This window comes from Adelges cooleyi, unplaced genomic scaffold, assembly GCF_023614345.1.
Source record: "Adelges cooleyi isolate 19-005CV unplaced genomic scaffold, UGA_ACOO_1.1 ACOO_flye_CR_arks_rails_tigmint_CR_PRNA_30, whole genome shotgun sequence".
Taxonomy (NCBI): domain Eukaryota; kingdom Metazoa; phylum Arthropoda; class Insecta; order Hemiptera; family Adelgidae; genus Adelges; species Adelges cooleyi.
This window is the reverse complement of record NW_026095971.1, coordinates 6,101,858-6,124,693: the sequence shown is the minus strand read 5'-3', so window position 1 is coordinate 6,124,693 and position 22,836 is coordinate 6,101,858. Positions and strand designations below refer to the sequence as shown.

General features: G+C 31.9%; 1 protein-coding gene across 1 annotated transcript; it reads left to right on the top strand.

Annotated features, from left to right (window-relative positions):
• The first annotated feature begins 341 nt into the window (after positions 1-341).
• On the top strand, positions 342-22,255 carry LOC126838799 (ABC transporter G family member 23). The gene is made up of 15 exons (XM_050573510.1): positions 342-694; positions 14,893-15,079; positions 16,169-16,328; positions 16,401-16,555; positions 16,648-16,755; positions 16,840-16,933; positions 17,376-17,552; positions 17,640-17,911; positions 18,201-18,402; positions 18,488-18,665; positions 19,061-19,176; positions 19,714-19,873; positions 19,948-20,124; positions 20,200-20,286; positions 20,910-22,255. The coding sequence occupies exons 2-15, from the start codon at positions 14,895-14,897 to the stop codon at positions 21,122-21,124; spliced, it is 2,286 nt and encodes a 761-aa protein (XP_050429467.1). The 5' UTR covers positions 342-694; positions 14,893-14,894; the 3' UTR covers positions 21,125-22,255.
• The last annotated feature ends 581 nt before the right edge of the window (positions 22,256-22,836 follow it).

Here is a 22,836-nt window from a genome sequence, read left to right as displayed (position 1 = left end):
CAGACATGAAAAAAAGAGAAAAAAAGAACAACATAAACAAAAACAATGCACAAGACCTACAACAGTAGCCCCATATTTACGCATATAGGAGGGGTACATATGTGTGCATGTACAATATATATATATATATAACATTTATATCATAGTTGATAGGTTTAACGATTTAATGATAATTTGCACAGTGGCACTAATGCCGATATAATAATATTATCATTATTATCCAGCTCGAGCGAGAAGAGGTGGTAGTAGGATATTAACCGTCTAGATCTATTACAAGTGTGTAAAATAATAATACAGGCCTATCGCGCCGCCGGGGAATATATTCTGTTGCCGCCACTTAAGTCTTAACGCCGACACGCCACGGCCGACAGTGACCACGTTTAAACCGCGAGCGACCGCGACCGCGTCCACACTACCATTCCAAAATAGGTATAGTAAATCAGTATTGTTCGCTATGTGCCGGTGACTGAGTTCGGGATTTTGATTGCCTTTGAATTTGTATATTATTATAGTTTGTTTGTTAATGTTGATTAGTTTTAATGGTTTTTGGCGACGTTTCCGTTCGAATAATAATAACTTAACTGCAATTTTCAAAATATTATAATACAATATTTTTGTTAACGTTGTGTCCCGTCAAGAGTGTTATCTTTATTGGCGCTCCAGGACTATCGCAAAAAAGAAATACATATTTACAGTAAGTAACTTCTATAATACATAATAATTTTAAATAATAGAAATTTCTTGTTAGTATCTGTTGGTATACAAATGTGTTCCGTATTCGCACGCCGTTTTCATAAACGTAAACAGTTTTCGTCTCAAATTGTTTTCCAAACAACGCCCATAGTTTTTTTTAAACATTTAGTTTATAATATTATTGTAATGTTGTCTAAACATTATTTGTAAACTCAAAATAAACGAGTGTTCAAGTTCCGAGTAGAATGCCCGATTTCAACTACGTTGTAATATTGTACGTCTAACGTCACGTGTTGATATATTACTAAATTATTTATCCAAAACCGAGCGAGAGAGAGAAAGAGGGTCCAATTTTGATCATAGGCGCTACTATATAATTTGTAACTGTTATGATTATTAAGATTATTACTTGAGTTAAAATATTGTTAGACACTTCTTTTGTTGAAGGATGCGCATTTTCGTCGATATACGGAGTTCAACAAACACCATTATATTTGGGTTAAAGACTCCACGATTTGCATTTGAATTGTGATTCATAAGTGGAAAATTAAATTTAAGTGTCAATTTTTAGCCCATAATAACAATTTTTACGGTGTATTTCATGCAAGCCATGAAAGCCTAACGCTGCTATCATTAGATGGTTACTAAACGAATTCGTTATCCGGGACGATACATACAATATAAGTACGTCGTCTGTTGTGCGATATATGTTATAGAAAAAAATGTTATCGTTTTCGATGCAAATTTGAATCAAATAAATTAAATGATTTAGTTGTATAAAAATGTTAAAGCATAATGTTCAATTATATTGAACATATTAATGTATTTCGAATGTTATCCATACCGATCATTTTTTTTTAAATTTGAACCTTTCGCTTTTGGGATTAGTAGTTTAATTTTTATTAGCGATTATTTAAATGGCTATTAATGAAGAAATAATGCATGTTAGTACATTGAATTAAAAACAGTAATAACGCGTTCAGCATAATATAGAGGGAAAACGTAAAATACAATGAAAATTGTCCATTTGAAAGAAACGTATAAAATATACTAAATAAATATAAAATAAATTCACTTTTTTTTATTTTTATATTTTAAGGAGAACATGCATTTTGTTTTCCAGTATATTCTTCTACTTATTAAACTATTTACGTGTACTAAGGTACCTGGAAAAACAATGACGGCTAACACGTTTAAATTAATAATTTTAGGATTTTTAATTGATCACGCAGTGTTTTCTGCGTGCCTGTGTGTTGTGTGTATTATAAGGTATATCGGTATGGGATATATTTTCTATGGTGGAGGGATTATATAAACAATTAGCCGTGTGGCTGATAATGTCGATTTGAATCGTACAATTTTAATTTCTACTCACCTAGACCTAATTGTAACCAGTAGATTGTGATTTAGTCGTACGCCGCAGCCTCTTATTATTCACCTTCGCGTTCTTCCAACTCAAAAACGGACAGATTAAAGCAAACCGGTTTCACTTATTTTTCTTAATTTCCAATATTGTTTAACACCAATTTCCAGCATTAGTCCGTTAATATTTTTTACATTGAATAACAAATGACAATAACACAGGTATTTCCAAAAATTATTATTTACTAATAATTTATTTGGCTCTTAAAAGTACCGGCTTTGTCAGTAGAAATTATGACTCATGAGTGGCATAACACGTTTAAAAAAAAAAAAAATGTTAATTAACTTAAAAAAACGGTGTTTGTAAAAAAATTTAATATAAACAAATTATTTATCACTTAATTTTTTTTTAAATATGATAGAATACCGAAATTGAATGTTGCAATAGTCGAGTGTCGTCATAATGCCTTGTTCTTTTTAGAAATGTATTTTTTACTTTTAAAATTTGTTATCAAAAGTTTAGTGTACCCGACCGAAGCACTGAAGAATTTTTAGTCTTTTAGACAATTTTTTATTTTTAGTATTTTTGCAATTGGTTTCTTTTTAAGTTAATCATAATGTTTAATTTACACTTTTTTGTAAACTAAAGAAGAATCTTAAAAATACAGCCTTAATACCTAGTTGAAGTTTAACTTTAGTTTTGATTATTAATTTTTTCGGCAATTCCCTATAAAACTAACTTATTTGTTAAAAACCCGATTGGTTGGAATTGTTAGGTAAATATTTGTTAAGTGAGTGGTTTGTTTAAATTTAATGATCCATAACAATTACAAGCTTAAATATTTCTGATTTTTTTATGAACGTTAATACGAAATTGATATACTGAGTTGTATGAAAATTAAAAATTGTAATTATTTTAATAATGTATAGTCGTATGTATGTAATGTATGTATTTCGGGCAGTGTAGCTGCTATTAGTCATAAGTAATGTAGAAACGTTGAGGATACTTAACCCTAAATTAATGTATTAAACTACTAATAAATCTATTTAAATTTTTGATAAATTATTTGTTATTAAATTATATTGTAATAGTAATAGTTTAACTTAATCAGTAAATTATTGAAATAATATTAAATTGAAACTTTAATATATAACAGTAGTTTAACTACTAGTTCATTTTATTTTATAAGTTTATTTTATTAGTTTTAGTGGATTTAAAAAAAGAAGAGGTTATTAATAAAAAATGATCAGGGAAGACGATCTTACTACTGTAGGGTGGGGAGAGGATAAGACATAAAAGAAGAAAACAGATTAACATATCGATTACGCTACATCTAAGGCTCAAAAACAGCGTGGGCCTCGAATATTTGTAAATTGATAATTGAAATGTATATAAATCTGTCATATTCTTGTAACTCACAATGTGGTATAAACTGTATGTACTATAGGGGTGGGGAAGGCTTCTAAAATTGTATGTATGGTTAGTTTTTAAGTTGGTGCACGTTTATTGCTAATTGCAGAGGAATATTCTGGTCTTATGCGATATGATTCATAAGTACCATTACACTGGCGGGTAATACACCGGCTGGTTTATTTACTATACGAATAAATAAAAACTGGCGGGTGAAAAAAATAAATATGTAAAACTATGACGTTTGCTCATGGGTTTTTCGCAATTATGCACTGGCATGGTGGAATGGATACTCATTACGTCATCGGCGAAGTTGAGTCTATTTATCTTGTGGTATCTGCGGTTAGCCATTGTGGGTGCTTTGCGCAATGCCGGACCGTAAATACAATAATTGATGTACTTGATGTACTTTTTTTCCATATAATTAAATACTTTTAAAACACTGTAATTAACGATACAATTACCATTTACCTTGTGAAGTTGATGGTATATACTTGTATTTTATTAGGTACATTGTGAGCGATTGCAAATGTCAATTAAAATAAAAAACCAATAAAATGTATAACTGCATAACTCTGGTGTATATACCGCAATAACAAGATCATTTTTGCGTTCAACTGAAAAATAAGCTGGAAAAACACGGAAATATTTTCATTTTGAGTGTTGCAACAAAAATAAATAAAATATGTATTTTTAGATTGAAGCTTGAACACTAGGAATTTAATTGAGCTGTCGTTTACATCGTTATTATAGCAGATGCATTATGCAAGGACATTCTCTTGTTTCATAAATGTTTTTGCCGTCCGATTCTATTTTAAAGTTAAAAAGCTGAGCGACATTGATGTCAATAATTTTACTTTATTATATAGTATTGAACGATGTGTATGTATAATATTTTCTTAAGTATAGCCCTTACACGCAAGCGCTATATTCATTTGATGAGAAGGGGAAAGACATAAAAAATGAAATTAAAAAAAAATAATGCGTATGTAGGGGGCACGTACGTGTGCTTATAACGATAGATAATATTGGCAGCCTAGTTAGCAAAAGGCTTACTCGATAAAAATCAATTTTCGGTATATTACACCATTTGAAAGAAAAAAAAATTGCGTCGGCTGGTATAATAATGTTAATATTTCAGTGTTTTCTTTCGTGAAATATGTGTTAAACAGTAAGCAATTTTTTATTGAAATAAATTGAATAAATTAAACGATTTTTCCTTCTATACCCTGTTCGCTGAGAGAGCATGCCGGATTTGAGCATGTAGACTGAAGACTAAACAGCCGTCGAGAACAGGCTGGCAGACAGGGCGGTCTCCGGGGGGAACGCTAGACACACTGGGTGCCGCGCGAGGATGCGCAGAACGGCCAATTTTCGTCGGGTCGCGGTATAATCTCTCAGCAAACAGGGTATAGTGTAAAATTTGGTATTTTAAAGTTACGTCCTCTGCTAACTAGGATATTTCAAAAAAAAAAAATAATGCTAAATTCAACGAGATATTTGATGCAATTTTTTAAAATTTTAAATGAAAAAAATGAATTATATGTAGTTATTTCACCCTTGTTAAATATAAAATTGTAATTTTGAATAATTAGCTTCTCTCTTAGAAGACTGCTATGGATAATAGATCCGTCACCGTTATGATGTTATTTCAATTGTGTTCGATCTTAGATTACATTAGCATTATTATCAACTACAAATTTAGCCCAAAAGATTATTGGATTTTTTTTCCCCATACTCAAGTACAGTTCATTCATGCACTTTTATATTATATCGGGCACACGTAATTCAGTGGTCAAAACATATATTATGTTTATATTATTGTTTTGTAAGGTGAGTATATTATACTATAGTATTATGTTAGTTGTTCGAGGATAAAGCAATTGGGTTAATGGAAAACTGATTTGACAATGTTATTTACAACGAATTTTAAAGTGATAGAAAAACCAGGGGACAAATAATTAATAACAACGCCGTCTTGTGGGTCTTTGTGTGGTTCAATTAATTTATAATATTATTATTGCTCAATATATCTGCCATATTGTAAATGATTTTTTTATTCTAATAGAAACAGCGATTTATGTGAGAAATGTTTGAATTTTAAATCAGTAGACGAATTGGATGAAAAGATTTAATAGATTCTCAAGGTAAAACTACACACGGTAACGCGTTATCTCGGCACATCTTCACTTGAAATTATGGAATTAGGCGGCTATTTTTATTCATTATTTTAATTACCTGTATTTTTCATTTAAACTTATTATTAAACTGTTGATTTTGTTCTCTTCCTCGTTTTGAGGTTTGTTAGGGCGTTTTTGTAGGGGAAATTTATACTGGCACAATACTAGGTACCAATCCAATAGCCTTGACCGGTAATTTTAGTTTTGTCGTGGTTACACCGATTATTCCATTTTATTTTCATTGCATAACTTTCCTCGTTACGCTTATTTCGACTGCGCCTTCGCACATACGAGTCGCATCCAGTAACCGGATTGTTGTGAAAGTAAAAATCGTCTAAAACTACACAGATGAGAGTGGAGAATGAATCTAGTTCCAGTTACTCGTACTAAATGGTGAATAACCGGAAAAGCGGTTGGCCCGAGGAGGCGGATGACGACAACGGGGATTACCGTCGCCGCTATGAAATTGAGAGTAATGCATAACATTATTAATGACCACAGAGACAGAGTTTGTCGCCTGTTGCTCCCGTGGCCTTGACCGGTGGGTAAAGTATGTAATTTTTTTCCTATGCTTGTGTCTGAAGTACCGAGGCTCGCATCATTATCGTTTCGACGAATTTTCTACAATCAAAACGTGATTAATGAAAAACTCTTGGACGCGGTGGTAAGGTTTGTTTTCGACTTGCCATCTTGTTTTGTGTTTGGCATCGCGTCTGTTACATGTGTACATTATATATTTTACAAAACCTGTGTGGTGGCGGCGGCTCAAAGGACATCCACTGTCTATAATACATCCTCCCCGATCTTGACCCGATTTCGGATTGGCCTCTTCATTCCATACTGTGTGTGTGTGTTTGTTTTTACGCTGACCTTTATGTCCGTCGCAGCTCGCACAAATCTTTGGCCGAGAACGATATTTTTATATCTAACATAAAAATACAAATTATGATGAACACCCGCAATCGACTACGTATAACGATATAATCTAAATAAATAAGTACAAATGCATCCTTGACCAAGCGGGGTATTATGAGTTTTTTATGTTCTCGTTCGTAAGTAATGGTTGTTGTCTGTTTTTCAAGTTTTCTTTTTCTACACTGTCATTGCCCGCGTGGAGTAAATAAACCGTCGAAATATTATAAATACTACAACGCAACGTCTTGTGTGCGAGTATAACTTCTTACACGAGTTATTTAGTTATTTGTCCAAGGACAAAGTTCGTAATTGACGTAAGACGTTACATCGGCCTACGCCACTCTTAAGATACGGAAACTTTTTCTATTGCTCCCTATATTTCAAATGTATTTCGATATGAATCAAAACTGTAACTGCATTATTTTATGATAGATTTCCACCAAAAATTACCCTCTACAAACCAAAATAACAATACTTATAGAAAATGTTTAGGTTACCAAGTTTTGTTTAATAATTCATTTCAGTTTTAGTAGAATTTTTTTGAATTCATTTCACTGTGGTCTTAGGAGAAAATTATTTGAGTTGTGTTATTTGTTATTATTAATGTTAAAATTCGTTGTCTTAACTATTAATATTTGAGTAAATATGATATTTCTTTAAGCTCATCGTTTCAGATTGTTTCTCAGCTTTCGTTTAGCTCATAATACATAGAGAACGTATGATCATTGCATAAAACAAGCACTATGGTTGTTGTTTTAAATACTAAAAATGTTCGAGTAAAACGTATTTAAAATTTGATCACTCTACACAATAACTTATTATGTTGGGTTAGGGCTTATGACAAATACAGTAGTACGTAACGAAAATTGACTAGTAACAACATTTCTATTGACATCGTGAGATTTTATATAACAGTGTTAACATACATTGTACAAACGGGTTTTTTATATTTAATATAATAATTAATCAGCGCTCTCCTCAGCCGTCGACATGAGGTCTCTTCTATTAGATTCAACAATATAATTGTCGGCCCGTGCAAAAACGCCGCGTATAATATACATTTATAATATCGTGAGTATAATACAACATTGTCTTCTCTAGATCTGTTGTACTCTACTAGCGTTGTCATATTATAAAGGTATTAGTTTGCTCTTGATCATTAGTTAGTGTGTAAGTATAACAACACATAGTCTACAAGTGGGTTTTCAATTGTTTACAAGGATTTATTTACATTCATATACAAAGTTCGTTTCTCTACTTCAATAATATGAGCTACTGGGTGTACTTAATAAATTTCACGTACCATGAATATACACGATGTGGTCAATATTTGATTTTCATTTAATAGTTTTTGTTTAGATAACATGTTTACGTATCGTGTTGTTCTGAATGTTTCAAAAACTATACCATGACTAAATAAACAGGCATGATTGCTAGATTACGCAATTTTTCTGTCTTTGCGTACTTGTCCCAGTCGTGAAAGATGTTAAAATTTATAATGAGAAATTAACATTGTAAAATACCTTTTTTACCAAATCTGGGACAATTTTCTTGCGCGGTTTATCTAACAATTATACCTGTTTATTTAGTCATGAAGTTTACTAGGGTCAGATGCGGAGTAATTGTAAACAAATGGATAAAATGAAAATTGTATTTTATTTTTAGAAAAAATCAGTTACTTCAACATTTTGTAATTCAAATTAAAGTTTTGAATAAATTAAAAAATGTTAATTATTTTACTTAAAAAATGAATTTATATTCGACTAGTTTGTTTACAAATACCCTTCCCTCCCCCCCCCTTGAGGACCTATTAACCTTATGGCTTGCTAACTTTTGTCCAGTCACTGTTCACGCTTGCTACATTTAATTATTTTAGGAAAATCAAGTTTCTTAATGTTATGGTCGACTTTTTTTTTATACAAATGTTATCGATGTAAAGTTTTTTCGGACGTGTACTCTCTACATACGTGTCTACTGTCTTGTAAAGTGATCTACGCAGCATACCTTATTAATGTAAATACTGTGTTAATGTGGCGTGTCCCCCGTAGGTGTTTAGGCTTATCAAAAGTTGTCCGGCGATTAATAACCGCCAGTACTTAATTTTTTTCGGTCATGGTCGAGCCGGAAAACTTTAGTAGCGCTCATTAAGCGCGCACACACTTTTTTATTACAAGCAATTGTTATGATCGAACAGAACCATGTTTTACGATGTCTTATAGTATAAGACTTATACCAATAAACACCGGCTCCGCCGTGGCGGTTAACAAATCGCATATAATATAATAAATATATACATATGACATCAATCAGACTGTGACTTACGGTTGAGCAATTGTCCAACACATACACACAAATATATATGTATATATATTTATGTCTACGAGGTGCTTACTATATAATGGTGGTTCCGTGAAAAATCGGAATGCGGTATCAGACACTGTCGGTAGTAGGGCAGGTACAAACGGAGTGTGTACATTACTTTTAGGTATATATATATATACATTATACATTTTATTATATTAGGTAAAACATTGTAGTGGCGCTGCAAATAATAGTCGCAACGAAGGATTGTATTGCATAATATGGATCATAGTGTACCTACGCGGTCTCAGTAGTAACCGAGAGTCGGCATAATATAAAAAAGAAATACTTAAAATATGTATTTATTTAAATATATATAAAGTTGAAAGTATATTATAATATATATATATATATATATGTATATACTTTACATAAAAAAAACATTAGCATGCAACTGTCGCCGCCGAATCACACGTTTCTTCTTGTTTAAGTAGAAATAATAATAATAATAATAATAGTAGTAGTAATAATATTTAAGTAAACGGATATTCGTAGAGAATACCAACTAACTGCCGAGTTATTTGATTATATTTCATGCACAGACGGAACAAACAAGGGGCCGACCGTGCGTTGTGGACATTGTGAAATCCGAAATTTGTTTCCTTTATTTTTGTTTTGTTTTTCGTTGTCCGTAGTTTACGTTTACGAAACAATTTATAAACGTCTTACCCGTAAATACGGACAATTCACCGCCAGTTTGTTCAATATTATGGAAACTAAAAATTGAGACCACAAGGTTAACAACACTACATTCATCCTTCTTGGCTTCAGAGTAACGCAATGCACTATATATTAAAATATTATGTTAAAGAATAAAGTGAGTCACAAGTCACAACTCATAAGCCAGCGTCCATTAGTTGTTACCGTACCTACTACCTAGGATGAAATAGTTTTGTATTTAAAACATTAGTATTTAATGTTAAAGTTAATTACTTGACCATTTTGACATTATTTTTTTGTTAAGCTATTTTTAACTTATAGCTTATTGATGCTGATAAGTGCCTTTCAGCTCAATTATTCAACATACTTAAAAAAATAATTATAAGTTTAAACTAATTTTCCTCCTAGCGGAATATATTTAAATACTTTAATTAGTTGTGTACGTTAAATCTTTTTTAAGGATTCATTTTCTAATTCTATATTTGGTCGATAAAAACAAAATTAAACGGATTAATGTAGTTATATTACTTTGTTCGAACTTTCTATTGATAAAAAATTGACTACCTAACTAGAATCTGGCTCACAAAGGATTCTTCCTTTTCGTGAATAATTTGAAGTACAAGATGTTAGAGCGTATTAATTAGTTATTACAAATATGATATCCCAAAAATTATTATCCTTTTCCACTAGACAGCAAGTTTTAATGACGGACAAATATATTACAGATAATAAGTATTTCCTAGTTGATTTATGACACTATAATACAATGATAAAATAACAGAATATTTTATTAAAGAATTTAACCCCCACATCCCTATAATTGACTCTACAAAGACATATGGGTTTGAATTATAAAAATCCTCAAATAATCCCTTTTCTCCAAAAATGTGCTAAGTATGGCCAAGATAGGAAAAGGATCAAATTCCAAACCAAGCCTAGGAAAATATAATTTATGACAATCTTTGAAATTTCATACTTAAAATAATTATTTGCATATCATATCGAGAGGTTCTAAAAACATTTAAATAGAATACTGATAATGTACCAAAGTTTTCTTATAGCACTTTACATAATATATTATTAGTTATTAAATGCTTGACCTTGACCTTACAAAAATTAATCGTCTGGATATTGATTCTAATAATTTGTCCGAGACACTTGAGAACAATGATTTATTGTTTTGTTTAATTGAATTTGTTTTTTCACGGGTCATACATAAATCATATGCTTATTATTTCCCTCCTACGGTCTACCTTGTTTATAAAAAAAAATGTTGCAACTATTGTATAAGCCCAGAAGTCAAATATATTTACTAGAATAATAAATATACATATAGTAAAAAACTACTTTAATTTTAACTGTATTCAGTGTAATAATTATTTTACTTAAAAAAAAAAGTCATATTAATAGTGTATGGATAAATACTACTAAATAAAATAATTATTATGGTTAAAATTTACTTATAAAGTAGAGCAAAACCAATTATATGTTATAAATATAATGTTTTTATAATCTTGCATACATAGTAAACAGGTATTTAACCATAAGTTTGCTTAACAGTTTTTTCTAGGTATTTAATCGTCCTGCTTCTAGAATAGTGTTTTTTTTAAATGACGACCATAAAATCAACTTGTATATTGATAGAAGTAACAATAAGAATAAAAACTAGTTTGAATTTTGTCCAAGTAGGTACTATCTTTAAGTGTAACTGTTAAACTAGTCTATAATTTTTATTGAATTAAGTAAGATGTTTCTAACTATATTATATATGCATTTTATTTATAGAGCTGATAAATGGATTATATAGGTATTATTTGTATAAACCAATTTATATTATGTTATAAAACAAATGTTTTTAACCAACATATTTTTTAAACACTATCATTATAATACAATAAAATGTTATTGAGAGTACAACTAAAAAACGTGACCGTTACATTTTCATAATATCAAATTTGAATTGTAAATATTAAGCGAAATTGTATTTTTGGTTTATAGGTCATGTTATATATTTCAAACGTGCTTTAAAAATAAAAATTACCGTACGTATAATAATCATGTAAGTAATTTCTGGAATTTATTTAAAACTAACTCGTATTCTAGTAATTACACTAGAATCATAACTTGCTGTGATTGGTAATTTATGACTTGCAAATTTATTTGAAGAAAGGTAGTCTCTATTTTAAAATATTAGTGATATTGTATGTCCTTAAAGTTAAAAAATTTAATTAGAGGTTCATAGGACATCTACTATTTTAATAAAGGACACTTATACACCTCTAAATAATTTGATTGTAATATTAAACATATGACTTCATATCAAAACTAATAGTATTTCAAAATATATAAAGCTTTAGTTTTTATCTGCTTAATATATACATTATATTTAATAAAAAACAAATACACTATTTACACGCCTTGCGGTTACTCCCATTTTGATATCTTGACTGGTTCGCCTACGTTTCGGTGTAAATAGTGTAAATATAATACCCCATTCAAGTTTTAATACATTTTTAAAAACAAATAATTTCATGGTTGGTCAAATTTCCTCCTACAATTTTACAAGTATGTTCAGTGCTCTGTTGTCTAGATGAACTGATTAAAATTTGGTGGTAATTGAGTTTCATTTAGACGGAAATTTTTGTCTCTTTTTGTGATATATGAACGTAGACATTTGAAATTTACACAGTTTATGTAGCTGATTGAACTCGACATTTCGTACTTAACTATAAAACCAAAAATATATAGAACACAAATAATGTTGTAATACTTTTATAGTTCATATGGGTTGTACATTTTATTTTATCAAAAAGAAAAAAAAAAGAAAAATTAAGATCTATGTCTAATTATAGTTGCAATATGTATTACTCTATATCTTATAAATTAATTTTTAACCTAAAAAAACGGCCATTTCTACAGAGGTATATTTAGAAGTGTGAATTGTTAGTTAATTCGTATTTAAATGTAAATTACACGTAAATAATTATATATTGTTGTTAATAAAATCTCATAATAGTCATAATAACAGATTTTAAACTCAAAGATTATTTTTAAAACTTTGGTGTTTCCTTGAGTACAACTATAAGAATTACATAATTATTATTATCATAATAATACAGATATTATAATATGTGTTTTCTGCCTTTTATTTTTCGTTCGAAATTTTACTGAAGGACTAATAAGATAGCTATAATTATTATTGTGTATATTTTACTGTTCAGTTTAAGCGTGTATTGGATTAATTTTCTTTAATAAGTTAGTTTGAAGTCGTAGTGAAATATTTTTTCCTTGCAAAATTAGTTAGGATGACGTATTCAAAACATCCTTGATATCTACTTTTTCTTTACACCGTAATAAAATGATACGCCGGCATGTTTGTGGCTTACTAAAATATAGAATTGGCCAATTCTTTAATTGACTGTAACAAGTATAATTTGGATATAAACTTGACCCGAGTTATACGGATATAATTCGGCATAAACCAAATACTATTTATCAACTATTATACAATAAATAATATGTATTATAATAAAACCTTGATCCAAATATTAGAACTCTGAAGTGTAGTATAGGTACAGGGTATGGCCACTGCTAAAACTCGTGGTTAGTAGAAACGTGATTTTGCGGTACACTACACTGGAATAATTTTGCATATTTAAATTATGTAATTATGTTATTAACGATGTTCCTAAGGTAAATAAAAATTTGAAATCGTTAAAACCTTTAAATGGAGTTTGACCTTCTGTATTTTATTTAAAACCGATGATTTCAAACAGATTACGAATGCCAACAAACAAAATTCCAAGATATTTCGACTTCTTGTTTATTTAAAATACTTTTTTTCAGAAATCACTCTCACTACTAGAAGACGGAAATGTGTCACTATAAAAATAACTTACTGGTGAGAACGGTCATAGGCCATTTTCATAAAGATAAAAATTATATTTTCGTCATAAATTATGTTATAGCGACAGTCGATTCAGTTAACCGATGATCCGAGTGAGGCCAAATAGTTTTTAAGTATCTACTGTATAATATTTGTGTTGATTACATAAATAGTGATCAATTATTTTTAAGTCTTTTTGAAAAAATAGGTGCCCAATATAAATATTTCAACTTTCTGATTTATAATGATTCATATAGTTCTGAATTGATACAATAGATAACTAATAAGTAAGTAAGTAAGTTATAACCGATTCCATAAGTACACACGGATCGTCTTTGCACCTAGTACCTATAATGATTCCTAATAATGTCTTGAATGATCGTGTGGATTTTTAAGTCATAACATTGTGTATATGAACGTCAATGGTGAAGCATTTATCTAAAACAACCAGTTTGATTACCTATTATTATTGACAATTGTCTGTCTAATTATTACTATAACGTCAAGATTTTGAACACTGCAATTTTTGTATTTTGTATTATTACCTACATAATATACCTATTTTCAAGGAGGACTGCTATAATATTGTAGACGGGGGTAATAAATAAAATATTGTTAATGTGTTATTGCATTGTCATAATAGCTATTTCACGATCGCTGTTTTTCCTCTTCTCGGCAGTAAAATTGTAATAATTTTAATACAACATTATTTTGCACTTATTTTAACAAACACTGCAAATAAATAGTGCAATATACATATATATGTGTGTATATATAATATATAATATAATATATTGTATACATATTATTATTGCATAAATGTAAAACACTCAACTACACTATGTTGTATGTTTAAAAAACTGTTCTTGTTTGTTTAATAATTAATTAAGTGCAATACCTTCTTGAACCAGTAATTAATGTACTATGCTGATTTTTATTTAAATATTTATTAACTTGAGTATAGACTAACGTTTACTACGTGCCTACAGATAAATACTTTATTTGTCTATGTTTCTGCTGTTTGGTTTATTTTACTCGAATAAAACATGGCACGAGGCCTATTAGTTGTCAGACCTCATTAGAACGCAGAGTTGTTGGATTATATTTGTTGCGGCCGCACAAATGATCGTTAGGTACCGAATGTAATGTTTTTCGCAAGGCCACAAGCGTGGACAAGGTAAAGTATCCTTCCTTCGGTCACTTTAAGAGACGGTGTCGTTTACAAAAATTCCATTATTACAAACAGCTTCGGGTTTTGATGATAGGTTGGTGCTGATAATTACTATAATTAATAAATCCTTTTCCTTTTTTCCGTGAGAACATTTTTGGTGGTTTTGTTTTTGTTATTTTTAATATTAAAAACGTAGTTAATTACTATTCGTGAAAACCAACAATTAAAATGTTTTTTTTTTTTCAATTTTCAGCAATGCGTCCAGATATACCCATCGCGTTGACGGAGAGGCGACCACCGCTTGAAACTCAACAGTCCACGGTATGGACCAGACGACAGCAAGCAGTGTGCGTAAGGCGGGCCTACAAGAAATATGGTCAGAGTTCAAATCCGCACGTTATCCTGGACGGGCTCAACATGACTGTACCAAAAGGCTGCATGTAAGGCTCCATTTTTCAAACGTGGATTGTCAGATGGAGTAATTGTAAACAAAAAAAGTTACAGTCTACTTAAAGCCTAACGGCTAAAATTATAAAACATTGAATATGCTTTAGCCTGCTGGCTCTTGAATAGTGAACATTTCTGATCTATAATCTACTTGCGATTTATGACGATTTATACTATAGTCTTAATTATATGCCAAAACGTTTGCATGACGACGACGACTCGTTATATTATACATTTAAAGTAGACGCGCTACTTTTGTGACGCTATTTTGTGTCGTTCTTTTTGTTTTGTTTTCGAGCTGGTAGGCCAAGGCTAAATCATGTCCCATGCTAATAAAATGTGGTCAAAGTAAATGTTTTTTTTTGTTTTTAAATAGCCAAACAATTGAATTTGATTTTCTCTTGAAACACAATAACTCTGGTTGAATTCAATTAATTAAAATTACACATTTGTTTTTATTTCTGTGAACATAATGCATTTGTATTTATCCTATTCGTTTACAATTACACCACCTGACTCTCGATTACCCTCAATTATAGGTGTAATATCGAACGTGTCTATTGAACATAAACAAGAGTAGGTAAACTGGACAATACCGGTGACTTCATAGGTAACGTTAAAGCATTGTCGTTAACGATCATAATAATGTAGACTAACGAGGAATGCGTTTAATGATGTATTCGATTTTGACGATTTACTCAACAGTGATTACGAATATTCCTTATTTTTTCGTTGTCAACTACTATAATAGGTATTATAAAAAATAATACTTTCAAATACTCAAAACGCAAAATGGGTGTTAAGGCCAAATTGTGGTAGTACAAAGTGGACAGAGAAGTTAAACCAAACTGAGATTTTCGATCCCACGATGTCCGAATTACACACAAATAGAAAATTATTTTAAACAACGAATGTATACATAACAAATATGTTAAACGTTACAAAATTAAAAATCCATTTATAAATTTATTGATTTAAAAACTTGTTTGCACTTAAATGCAATTTTGTATAAAGGCGTATCGGCGTTGACTTATACATTTGGTCGATTCAACGGTTAAGAAATATTAAACTATTGTTGATAGATACGGTTTGTTGGGAGCCAGCGGTTGTGGAAAAACTACACTGCTGAGTTGTATAGTAGGCCGCAGAAGACTGAACGCCGGTGAAATATGGGTGTTAGGTGGTAAACCGGGATCCGCGGGTAGCGGAGTACCTGGACCAAGAATTGGATACATGCCACAAGTAAGCATAATATGCACAGTGTGTGAAAATTTGGTCACTGCGGATGGTCTTAACTTTCGGTTTTTTATATAGGAAATAGCTCTTTATGGTGAGTTTACCATTAGGGAAACTATGCAGTTTTTCGGCATGGTGAATGGCATGAAACCGGAAGCTGTGGACGAGGAACTGGTATTCCTATTGGAATTTTTACAGCTCCCAACGGCCAGCCGGTCTGTAAAAAATCTAAGGTTAGTCAAACGTGTTTAATTAATATTGTATTGCGATTCGGAGGCGACTATTATACAGTTATATATGCAATAACTCGTCTTTGTCTATTAAGTGGCGGTCAGCAAAGGAGAGTGTCTTTCGCCGCAGCTCTACTGCATAAGCCCGAGTTGCTAATTTTGGACGAACCTACTGTTGGCGTTGACCCAGTTCTCCGACAAGGGTGTGTACATAATAACGTCATAATCAAATAAATTACAATAATATATTATTATTATAAAACGTTGTTTAATATGCGCGCGTGTAGCATATGGGACCATTTAGTGCACTTGGCCAAAGACGAAGGAACCACAGTAATTATAACGACGCATTACATTGACGAAACCAGACAGGCTCATATGGTAATTACTAGATGTTTGTAATATTAAACCTTATAAACACCATATTAACTAAATATTATTAATTGAGCAAGATCGACTAATTGATCCAAGAATATTATTGATTTTTTATTTCAAACCTGGTAGTTGTTTAGAAGGCCATGGCGTCCGATCTACGCCAGTGTAAATATAATTTTTAATTTTAATAACTATTATTTTGCGGCTTTACGTGAGATACTTTTGATGTGATAGTCATTTATAAAAAAATTAAATTTACATAATGTTATCCATCTGTATGAATATATACAGAAGTAATATAGAAAATCGGACTTATAAAATATAATTAATTTATAAAAATAACTATTTAGTATTTTGTCCTCGGTCCGAAACGCTGGATTATTGTAACCTACGTTTCCTTACTACGTGTCATTTAATTATAACACAATTTATTATAATTTACCCACAGATTGGCTTGATGAGGGGTGGTAAGTTTTTGGCTGAAGAATCGCCCACGGCATTGTTGCAAAAATACAACTGTCAGTCGTTGGAAGATGTTTTTTTGAAACTCAGCGTGATACAGAACCGAGGTAAACGGAGACGCAGCAGCATTTTGCATGACATCACGGCCGCCATAACCGTGCCGGTGAGTAAAACACCCGATTTAGGAGTTTAAAACTCTTGACAATTGCGTTAAATATTAACCAACTCAATTGTTTTGTATGGTTTACAGGAAACTTCGCCCGTCCCAGCAGTGGAAGCTCTGAACTCTATATGTGACAATTCGTCTGAAATGAGCGGCGAGTTCGGTGACAGCATCAGCCCGGTGCCTCTGAGCAAACGGATGTCTATCTGTTCGGGACACGCTAGAGCGAATGCTGAACCGGAACTACCACCTGAGGTCAATATAAAGATGTCATTCTTTGAACGTTACAAAATCTATCAGTCCCATCACATGCGGGCTCTCATATGGAAAAACTTTTTGTGGATGTGGAGAAACGTAGCGTAAGTATAAATTTCGGTTCGAACTAAAGCTAGGCCGTTGATAAAAGTTCTAATAATTATGAAGTTTTTTGATTCAATTCAACTACTACTCCAATAACCGGAAATGCATCCTTATTTTTTACTTGTAGATTCAGGAATACAAGGACTCAGTTAGTAATAATAATAATAATTTATCATAAAACCCTAAAAACATTATGAACGTTGGCTATAGCTGATCGTATCCCATCCTATATTGTACGCATTTGATTAAGAGAGGTATAAATAATATGAATGATGATTTTAATCGTAGGGTAATGTTGTTCATTGTTGGTTTACCCGTCGCTCAAATCGTGCTGTTTTGTTTATCAATTGGCAAAGATCCTTATGGCTTACACTTGGCTGTCGTAAATCACGAAACAACCAATAAGACATGTCCACCAACGGGTAGCTGTTATCTAAACGAACTTAGTTGTCAGTTCTTGCATCAGATAGAGAAAAGGCGGCAAATACTAGTAAGTTTATATAGACTAATATGCTACTGACAACTATTATTTTTTTTATTCTAATGTTATGTTCATAATTATTTTTTATTTGCAGGATTTTTTCGATGATGAAGAATCAGCTTTTCGAGCGGTAAAGTTGGGTAAGGCTTGGGGAGCGTTAATGTTTACACCCAACTATACTACATCGCTTAGACAACGGATAGATCTAGGACAGGACGCTTCAGAATGGATACTCGACGATAGTTGTGTTTCCATTTGGCTCGACGAATCGAGTAAACATTTGTTTTAACTTAAATATTTTATTAAAAATTTACTGAGATCACCTGAACATGTTGAATGAAGGCGAAATAGATAATGTAGAGCGAAGCAAAAGAGTAAAGGGTAGTACACCAAGTTCAAAGTTTGAGGTGTTAAGATACAGATAGATCAGAAGATAAAGACGGCGACTTTTACAGAAGTATTGAGGAAACAGGAAAAGGACTAAAGTAGTTGAGAAGCACAAAGATACGAGGCAATTAATTAACATCGATCGGTTACTAGATCGGTACACAGTTATACTTCAATTGTAAAATAATTCTGATTGATCTCAAGAAATGTGTAGTGTTTACATTTTCATTGGAATGGTATCTAAAACGCTAAATATTTTAATAAATTGTACTTTTTACAGACCAACAAATATCAATGTTACTCCGGCGAGATATCTTATTTGCTTTTCAAGATTTCACGGCTACGTTAGCCGCACCTTGTAACTTCAGCTCAAGAGCAGTGGCTATTCCCGTTAGAGTGCGTACCTAATTCTTATTTACATAGATTACTTAAAAAAAATAAATTTAATACTAGGTAATTAAGTCGTCAGGTCTGGGTTCAGAGTGCAATATTAAAAGGGGGCACAAATATTTTGAACATTGTATTTTAACTTACTAGTTCTGGAATTATTATTTTTTTATGCAACGAAAACCGAAGAATAACTGACTATATTAGGCTATATGGGTGTTGTTGTGTCAGTTTGTCAAAGTTGTTATTTAATAAGAAGGTACCAAGGAATCGGAAGACGTAATGGGTTTATACCATATAAGACATATAAAAATGATATTAAAATTGTTGTATTTATTTGTTAAAAACTCAAAAATGTGTTGAAGTTATGAACTTAGGCTTTGGTGCCATATGTATATTTTGGTTTTAGTCATGAAAACTGAATATTCAAACTGGTGTTCTCCCATTGAACGGTCTTGACTCGCTTCTTATAAGAAGTTCAATCATGCTCTCTAAAATCATTACCCTATATATTTAACTGTTTTATATTTGTTATTTTCGTTTTAGTTTAACCATCCGATTTACGGTCCTTACGTGCCTAATTTTACGGATTTTGCTGCTCCCGGTGTCATACTGACGATAATATTTTTCTTGGCCGTCGCCCTAACGTCCGGAGCCATGTTGATTGAAAGAAACGAGGGAATTCTCGAGAGGAGTTTAGTTTCTGGTAAATCGACAATTAACGCCGACAAAAAAAAACAAACAATGAATTACAATGTTTTAATTGGTATTCCCTATTAGGCATTACTGGAATCGAAGTACTCTTGGGGCACGTGGTGTGTCAACTGATGATCATGGTCTTCCAGTCGCTTATGGTCATCGCTTTCGCGCTGGTCGTGTTCGACGTCACCAACGAAGGAGACGTTTTTTGGATTTCCACGCTGACCATTTTGACCGGTTTGTGCGGAATGTGCTTCGGTGAGTACTCGTTTTACTGTCTTCTGAATATATTTTCTGATATCGTGTGAAAACAACACCGGAACTCTGTTGCAGGATTTGTGGTGTCGTGTGTGACGGACAGCGAGAGAAACGCTACTTACTTGGCCATGGGCAGTTTCCTGCCGATCGTCATGCTTTGTGGTAAGTAGAGCTTTATACTTGGTTATGGCGTCCTATTTTTTTCACGGCAGAGGGCCGTCGTGTACGTAACATAGCGAATAGCAACATTTGTCGTGTATCGGATGATACGAAAATCCTAATCGTTTTGGTAGTGTGGTGATTTTGACCTCAGAACGACTATGACGAAGAGCGCAGACCGTGAACTCGGTTGTACGTCGATCCACGGGGGTCTCCTATGGAAACTGACGTATTAACATTAACCTTTACAAGTTATTTTATTAATAATGGTAACGGTTGACAATAAGAAAAAGAGTGCTCGACGATAATTACTATTATTATTTTCCATTAATATACTTGACGGCGTGAGGTAAAAAAACAAATTACACACATAAACCGTATCACATAAGCGACGGTACCGACGGCCTTCGCTACATAGATGTACGTTTTTCGATCGTGTCTGACCTTTATGCGTTATGAGTATTATAACAGACATATAAACAGTTTTTTTTATAACTCACTTGAGAAGGTTCCTCGTTTTAACCAAATAACAGCTTATGATAATATTACCTACCCCGTCCAGTTCCGATGCGAAGCTAACGAGTCATAATAATATGATTTCACAATGACGTGTTTTGTTTTCGTAGGAATTATATGGCCGGTGGAAGGAATGCATGCGGCCATGAAGACTCTCAGCTTTTTCTTGCCGCTCACACAGTCCACAGAATCGATGAGATCAATGTTGGCCAGAGGATGGCCGATCACCGAGCCGACAGTTTACATTGGTTTCTGTTCCACGCTAATATGGATTTCGATATTCTTAACTTCCAGCGTGTTGTTGATCAAGTTCAAAAAGGGATAGAAATATCGTCCAGTACCTCGTCCAGTCTCTCCGACAAGGGACACTGTATTTAATATATTATTAATAATATTATTATATTTACCGCTGAACCCGCAATGGATTGTACACCTAACTACGACAATAATTCATAGGCGAGTACAAGACGCCTAGGTACTACAGTCAAAATCGTTTTGTTTTTAAACAGTCATTCGCTGTACAGTTCCTTGACTCGCAGTTGACGCCATATTATATTATTATATTTTTCATCCCAAAAACGGAATTTTGTGTCGTTTCCGTTCTGTTTCTACCGATTTCCTTTATTAATTATTTTTTTGTCAATCAAATCACCAGTAAGTATAAAATGTAACTTGTTTCGTTTAATTATGGAAAATTGAACGTGCGGAATTGTGTATAATAATTAGTTACTTATAGGTTAATTTGAAATTAACACTTTAAAGTATATTATCGAAATCAAAGTTTTTTTTTCTAATTAAGACATCGTATTGTGGATAATACATTTAAGGATTATATCCGATTAGTCGTATAGCTTAAATGTATTGATTTATTTTTTAATAATATTATCTTCAGACTCTGTACACCGTAAACGCATTTGAGCTGTTAGGAGAATTATAATTATTGCACATTTTGTACATCATCATTACTTACTGCGTATAGGCATTATCTATTTATAGACTATTTGTGTTTTATTGTTATTTTTATACACATTTTATTATTCATTATAGACGTAAGGTATAGTTTATGTTTTATATTTTTTAAAGTATCGCCTTAGTGTTGGTATATGTACCAACACGAAATACGTTGTAATATTATTTTTCATTATTATTATTTTAGAATCAAGGGTAACTTATGCTTATAATTTATGTACTACATACTTTATGCAACTATGTTGCACGATTGTTATTGTAATATATACATTTGTAGTTTTTTTTGTGTATAAAATATAATATATTTATATGAGTAGTAAAGTAGTAAAGTAGTAAAGTAGTTTATTATTATGCAACAATAATAATATAATGTCATATATTATAGAGTTAAATTATTCAAACAATATATTGACGTAATAACGAATTACTTCTTTTTTTTTGTAAACGTTATGTATGTAAATTAGGTAGGTACTAATCGTAAGTAGGCCTTATGAAACCGATTTGAATAAAAATTATGTATACATATCTATATATATAAATTAATGACTGTTTGTTTGTTTGTCCTTTATGCATTAGTACACCATTCATCCGATTGCCATGAAACTTTGGGAAGTTATTGAGTACACTCCCGCGAACCTAACTGGCATAGTACTTTTCGAAAAATCTACCTCTAAGTGTGGCCTCAAATACGAATTTTCTACTTTAAATACGAAGTATTTTTCGTTGCTAACCCATAATAAACACTTTGTTTTTAACCATGGTAACCACGGTACTCGAGCAAATGGTAGGTGATGGTTAAAGGAACAGACCGATTCTGGGGACGGTATTAAACATTGGAACTGGATCTAGGACTGGGACCCTTGAGTAAGAAGGGGACATAATTAATATAATGTAATGTACATAATATTATGTAAATCGAAAAAAAGCCGAGACGGGGTATGCTAAAGCTCTACAATATTCAACCTAGAGTGCTGAGTTTTTTTTATCTTAATTGTAATTATTTTACTCAGCCCTGGCAAACTAAATTCCGGGCAAGGCCGGGTGGGTTCGGACAGCTTGTATATTATA

Coding starts and splice junctions, on each gene's coding strand:
- LOC126838799 (XM_050573510.1), top strand. CDS start 14,895: ATGCGTCCAGATATACCCATCGCGTTGACGGAGAGGCGACCACCGCTT. Junction 16,556..16,647: donor CGGTCTGTAAAAAATCTAAG/GTTAGTCAAACG, acceptor TTGTCTATTAAG/TGGCGGTCAGCAAAGGAGAG. Junction 19,874..19,947: donor CGAGAGGAGTTTAGTTTCTG/GTAAATCGACAA, acceptor ATTCCCTATTAG/GCATTACTGGAATCGAAGTA.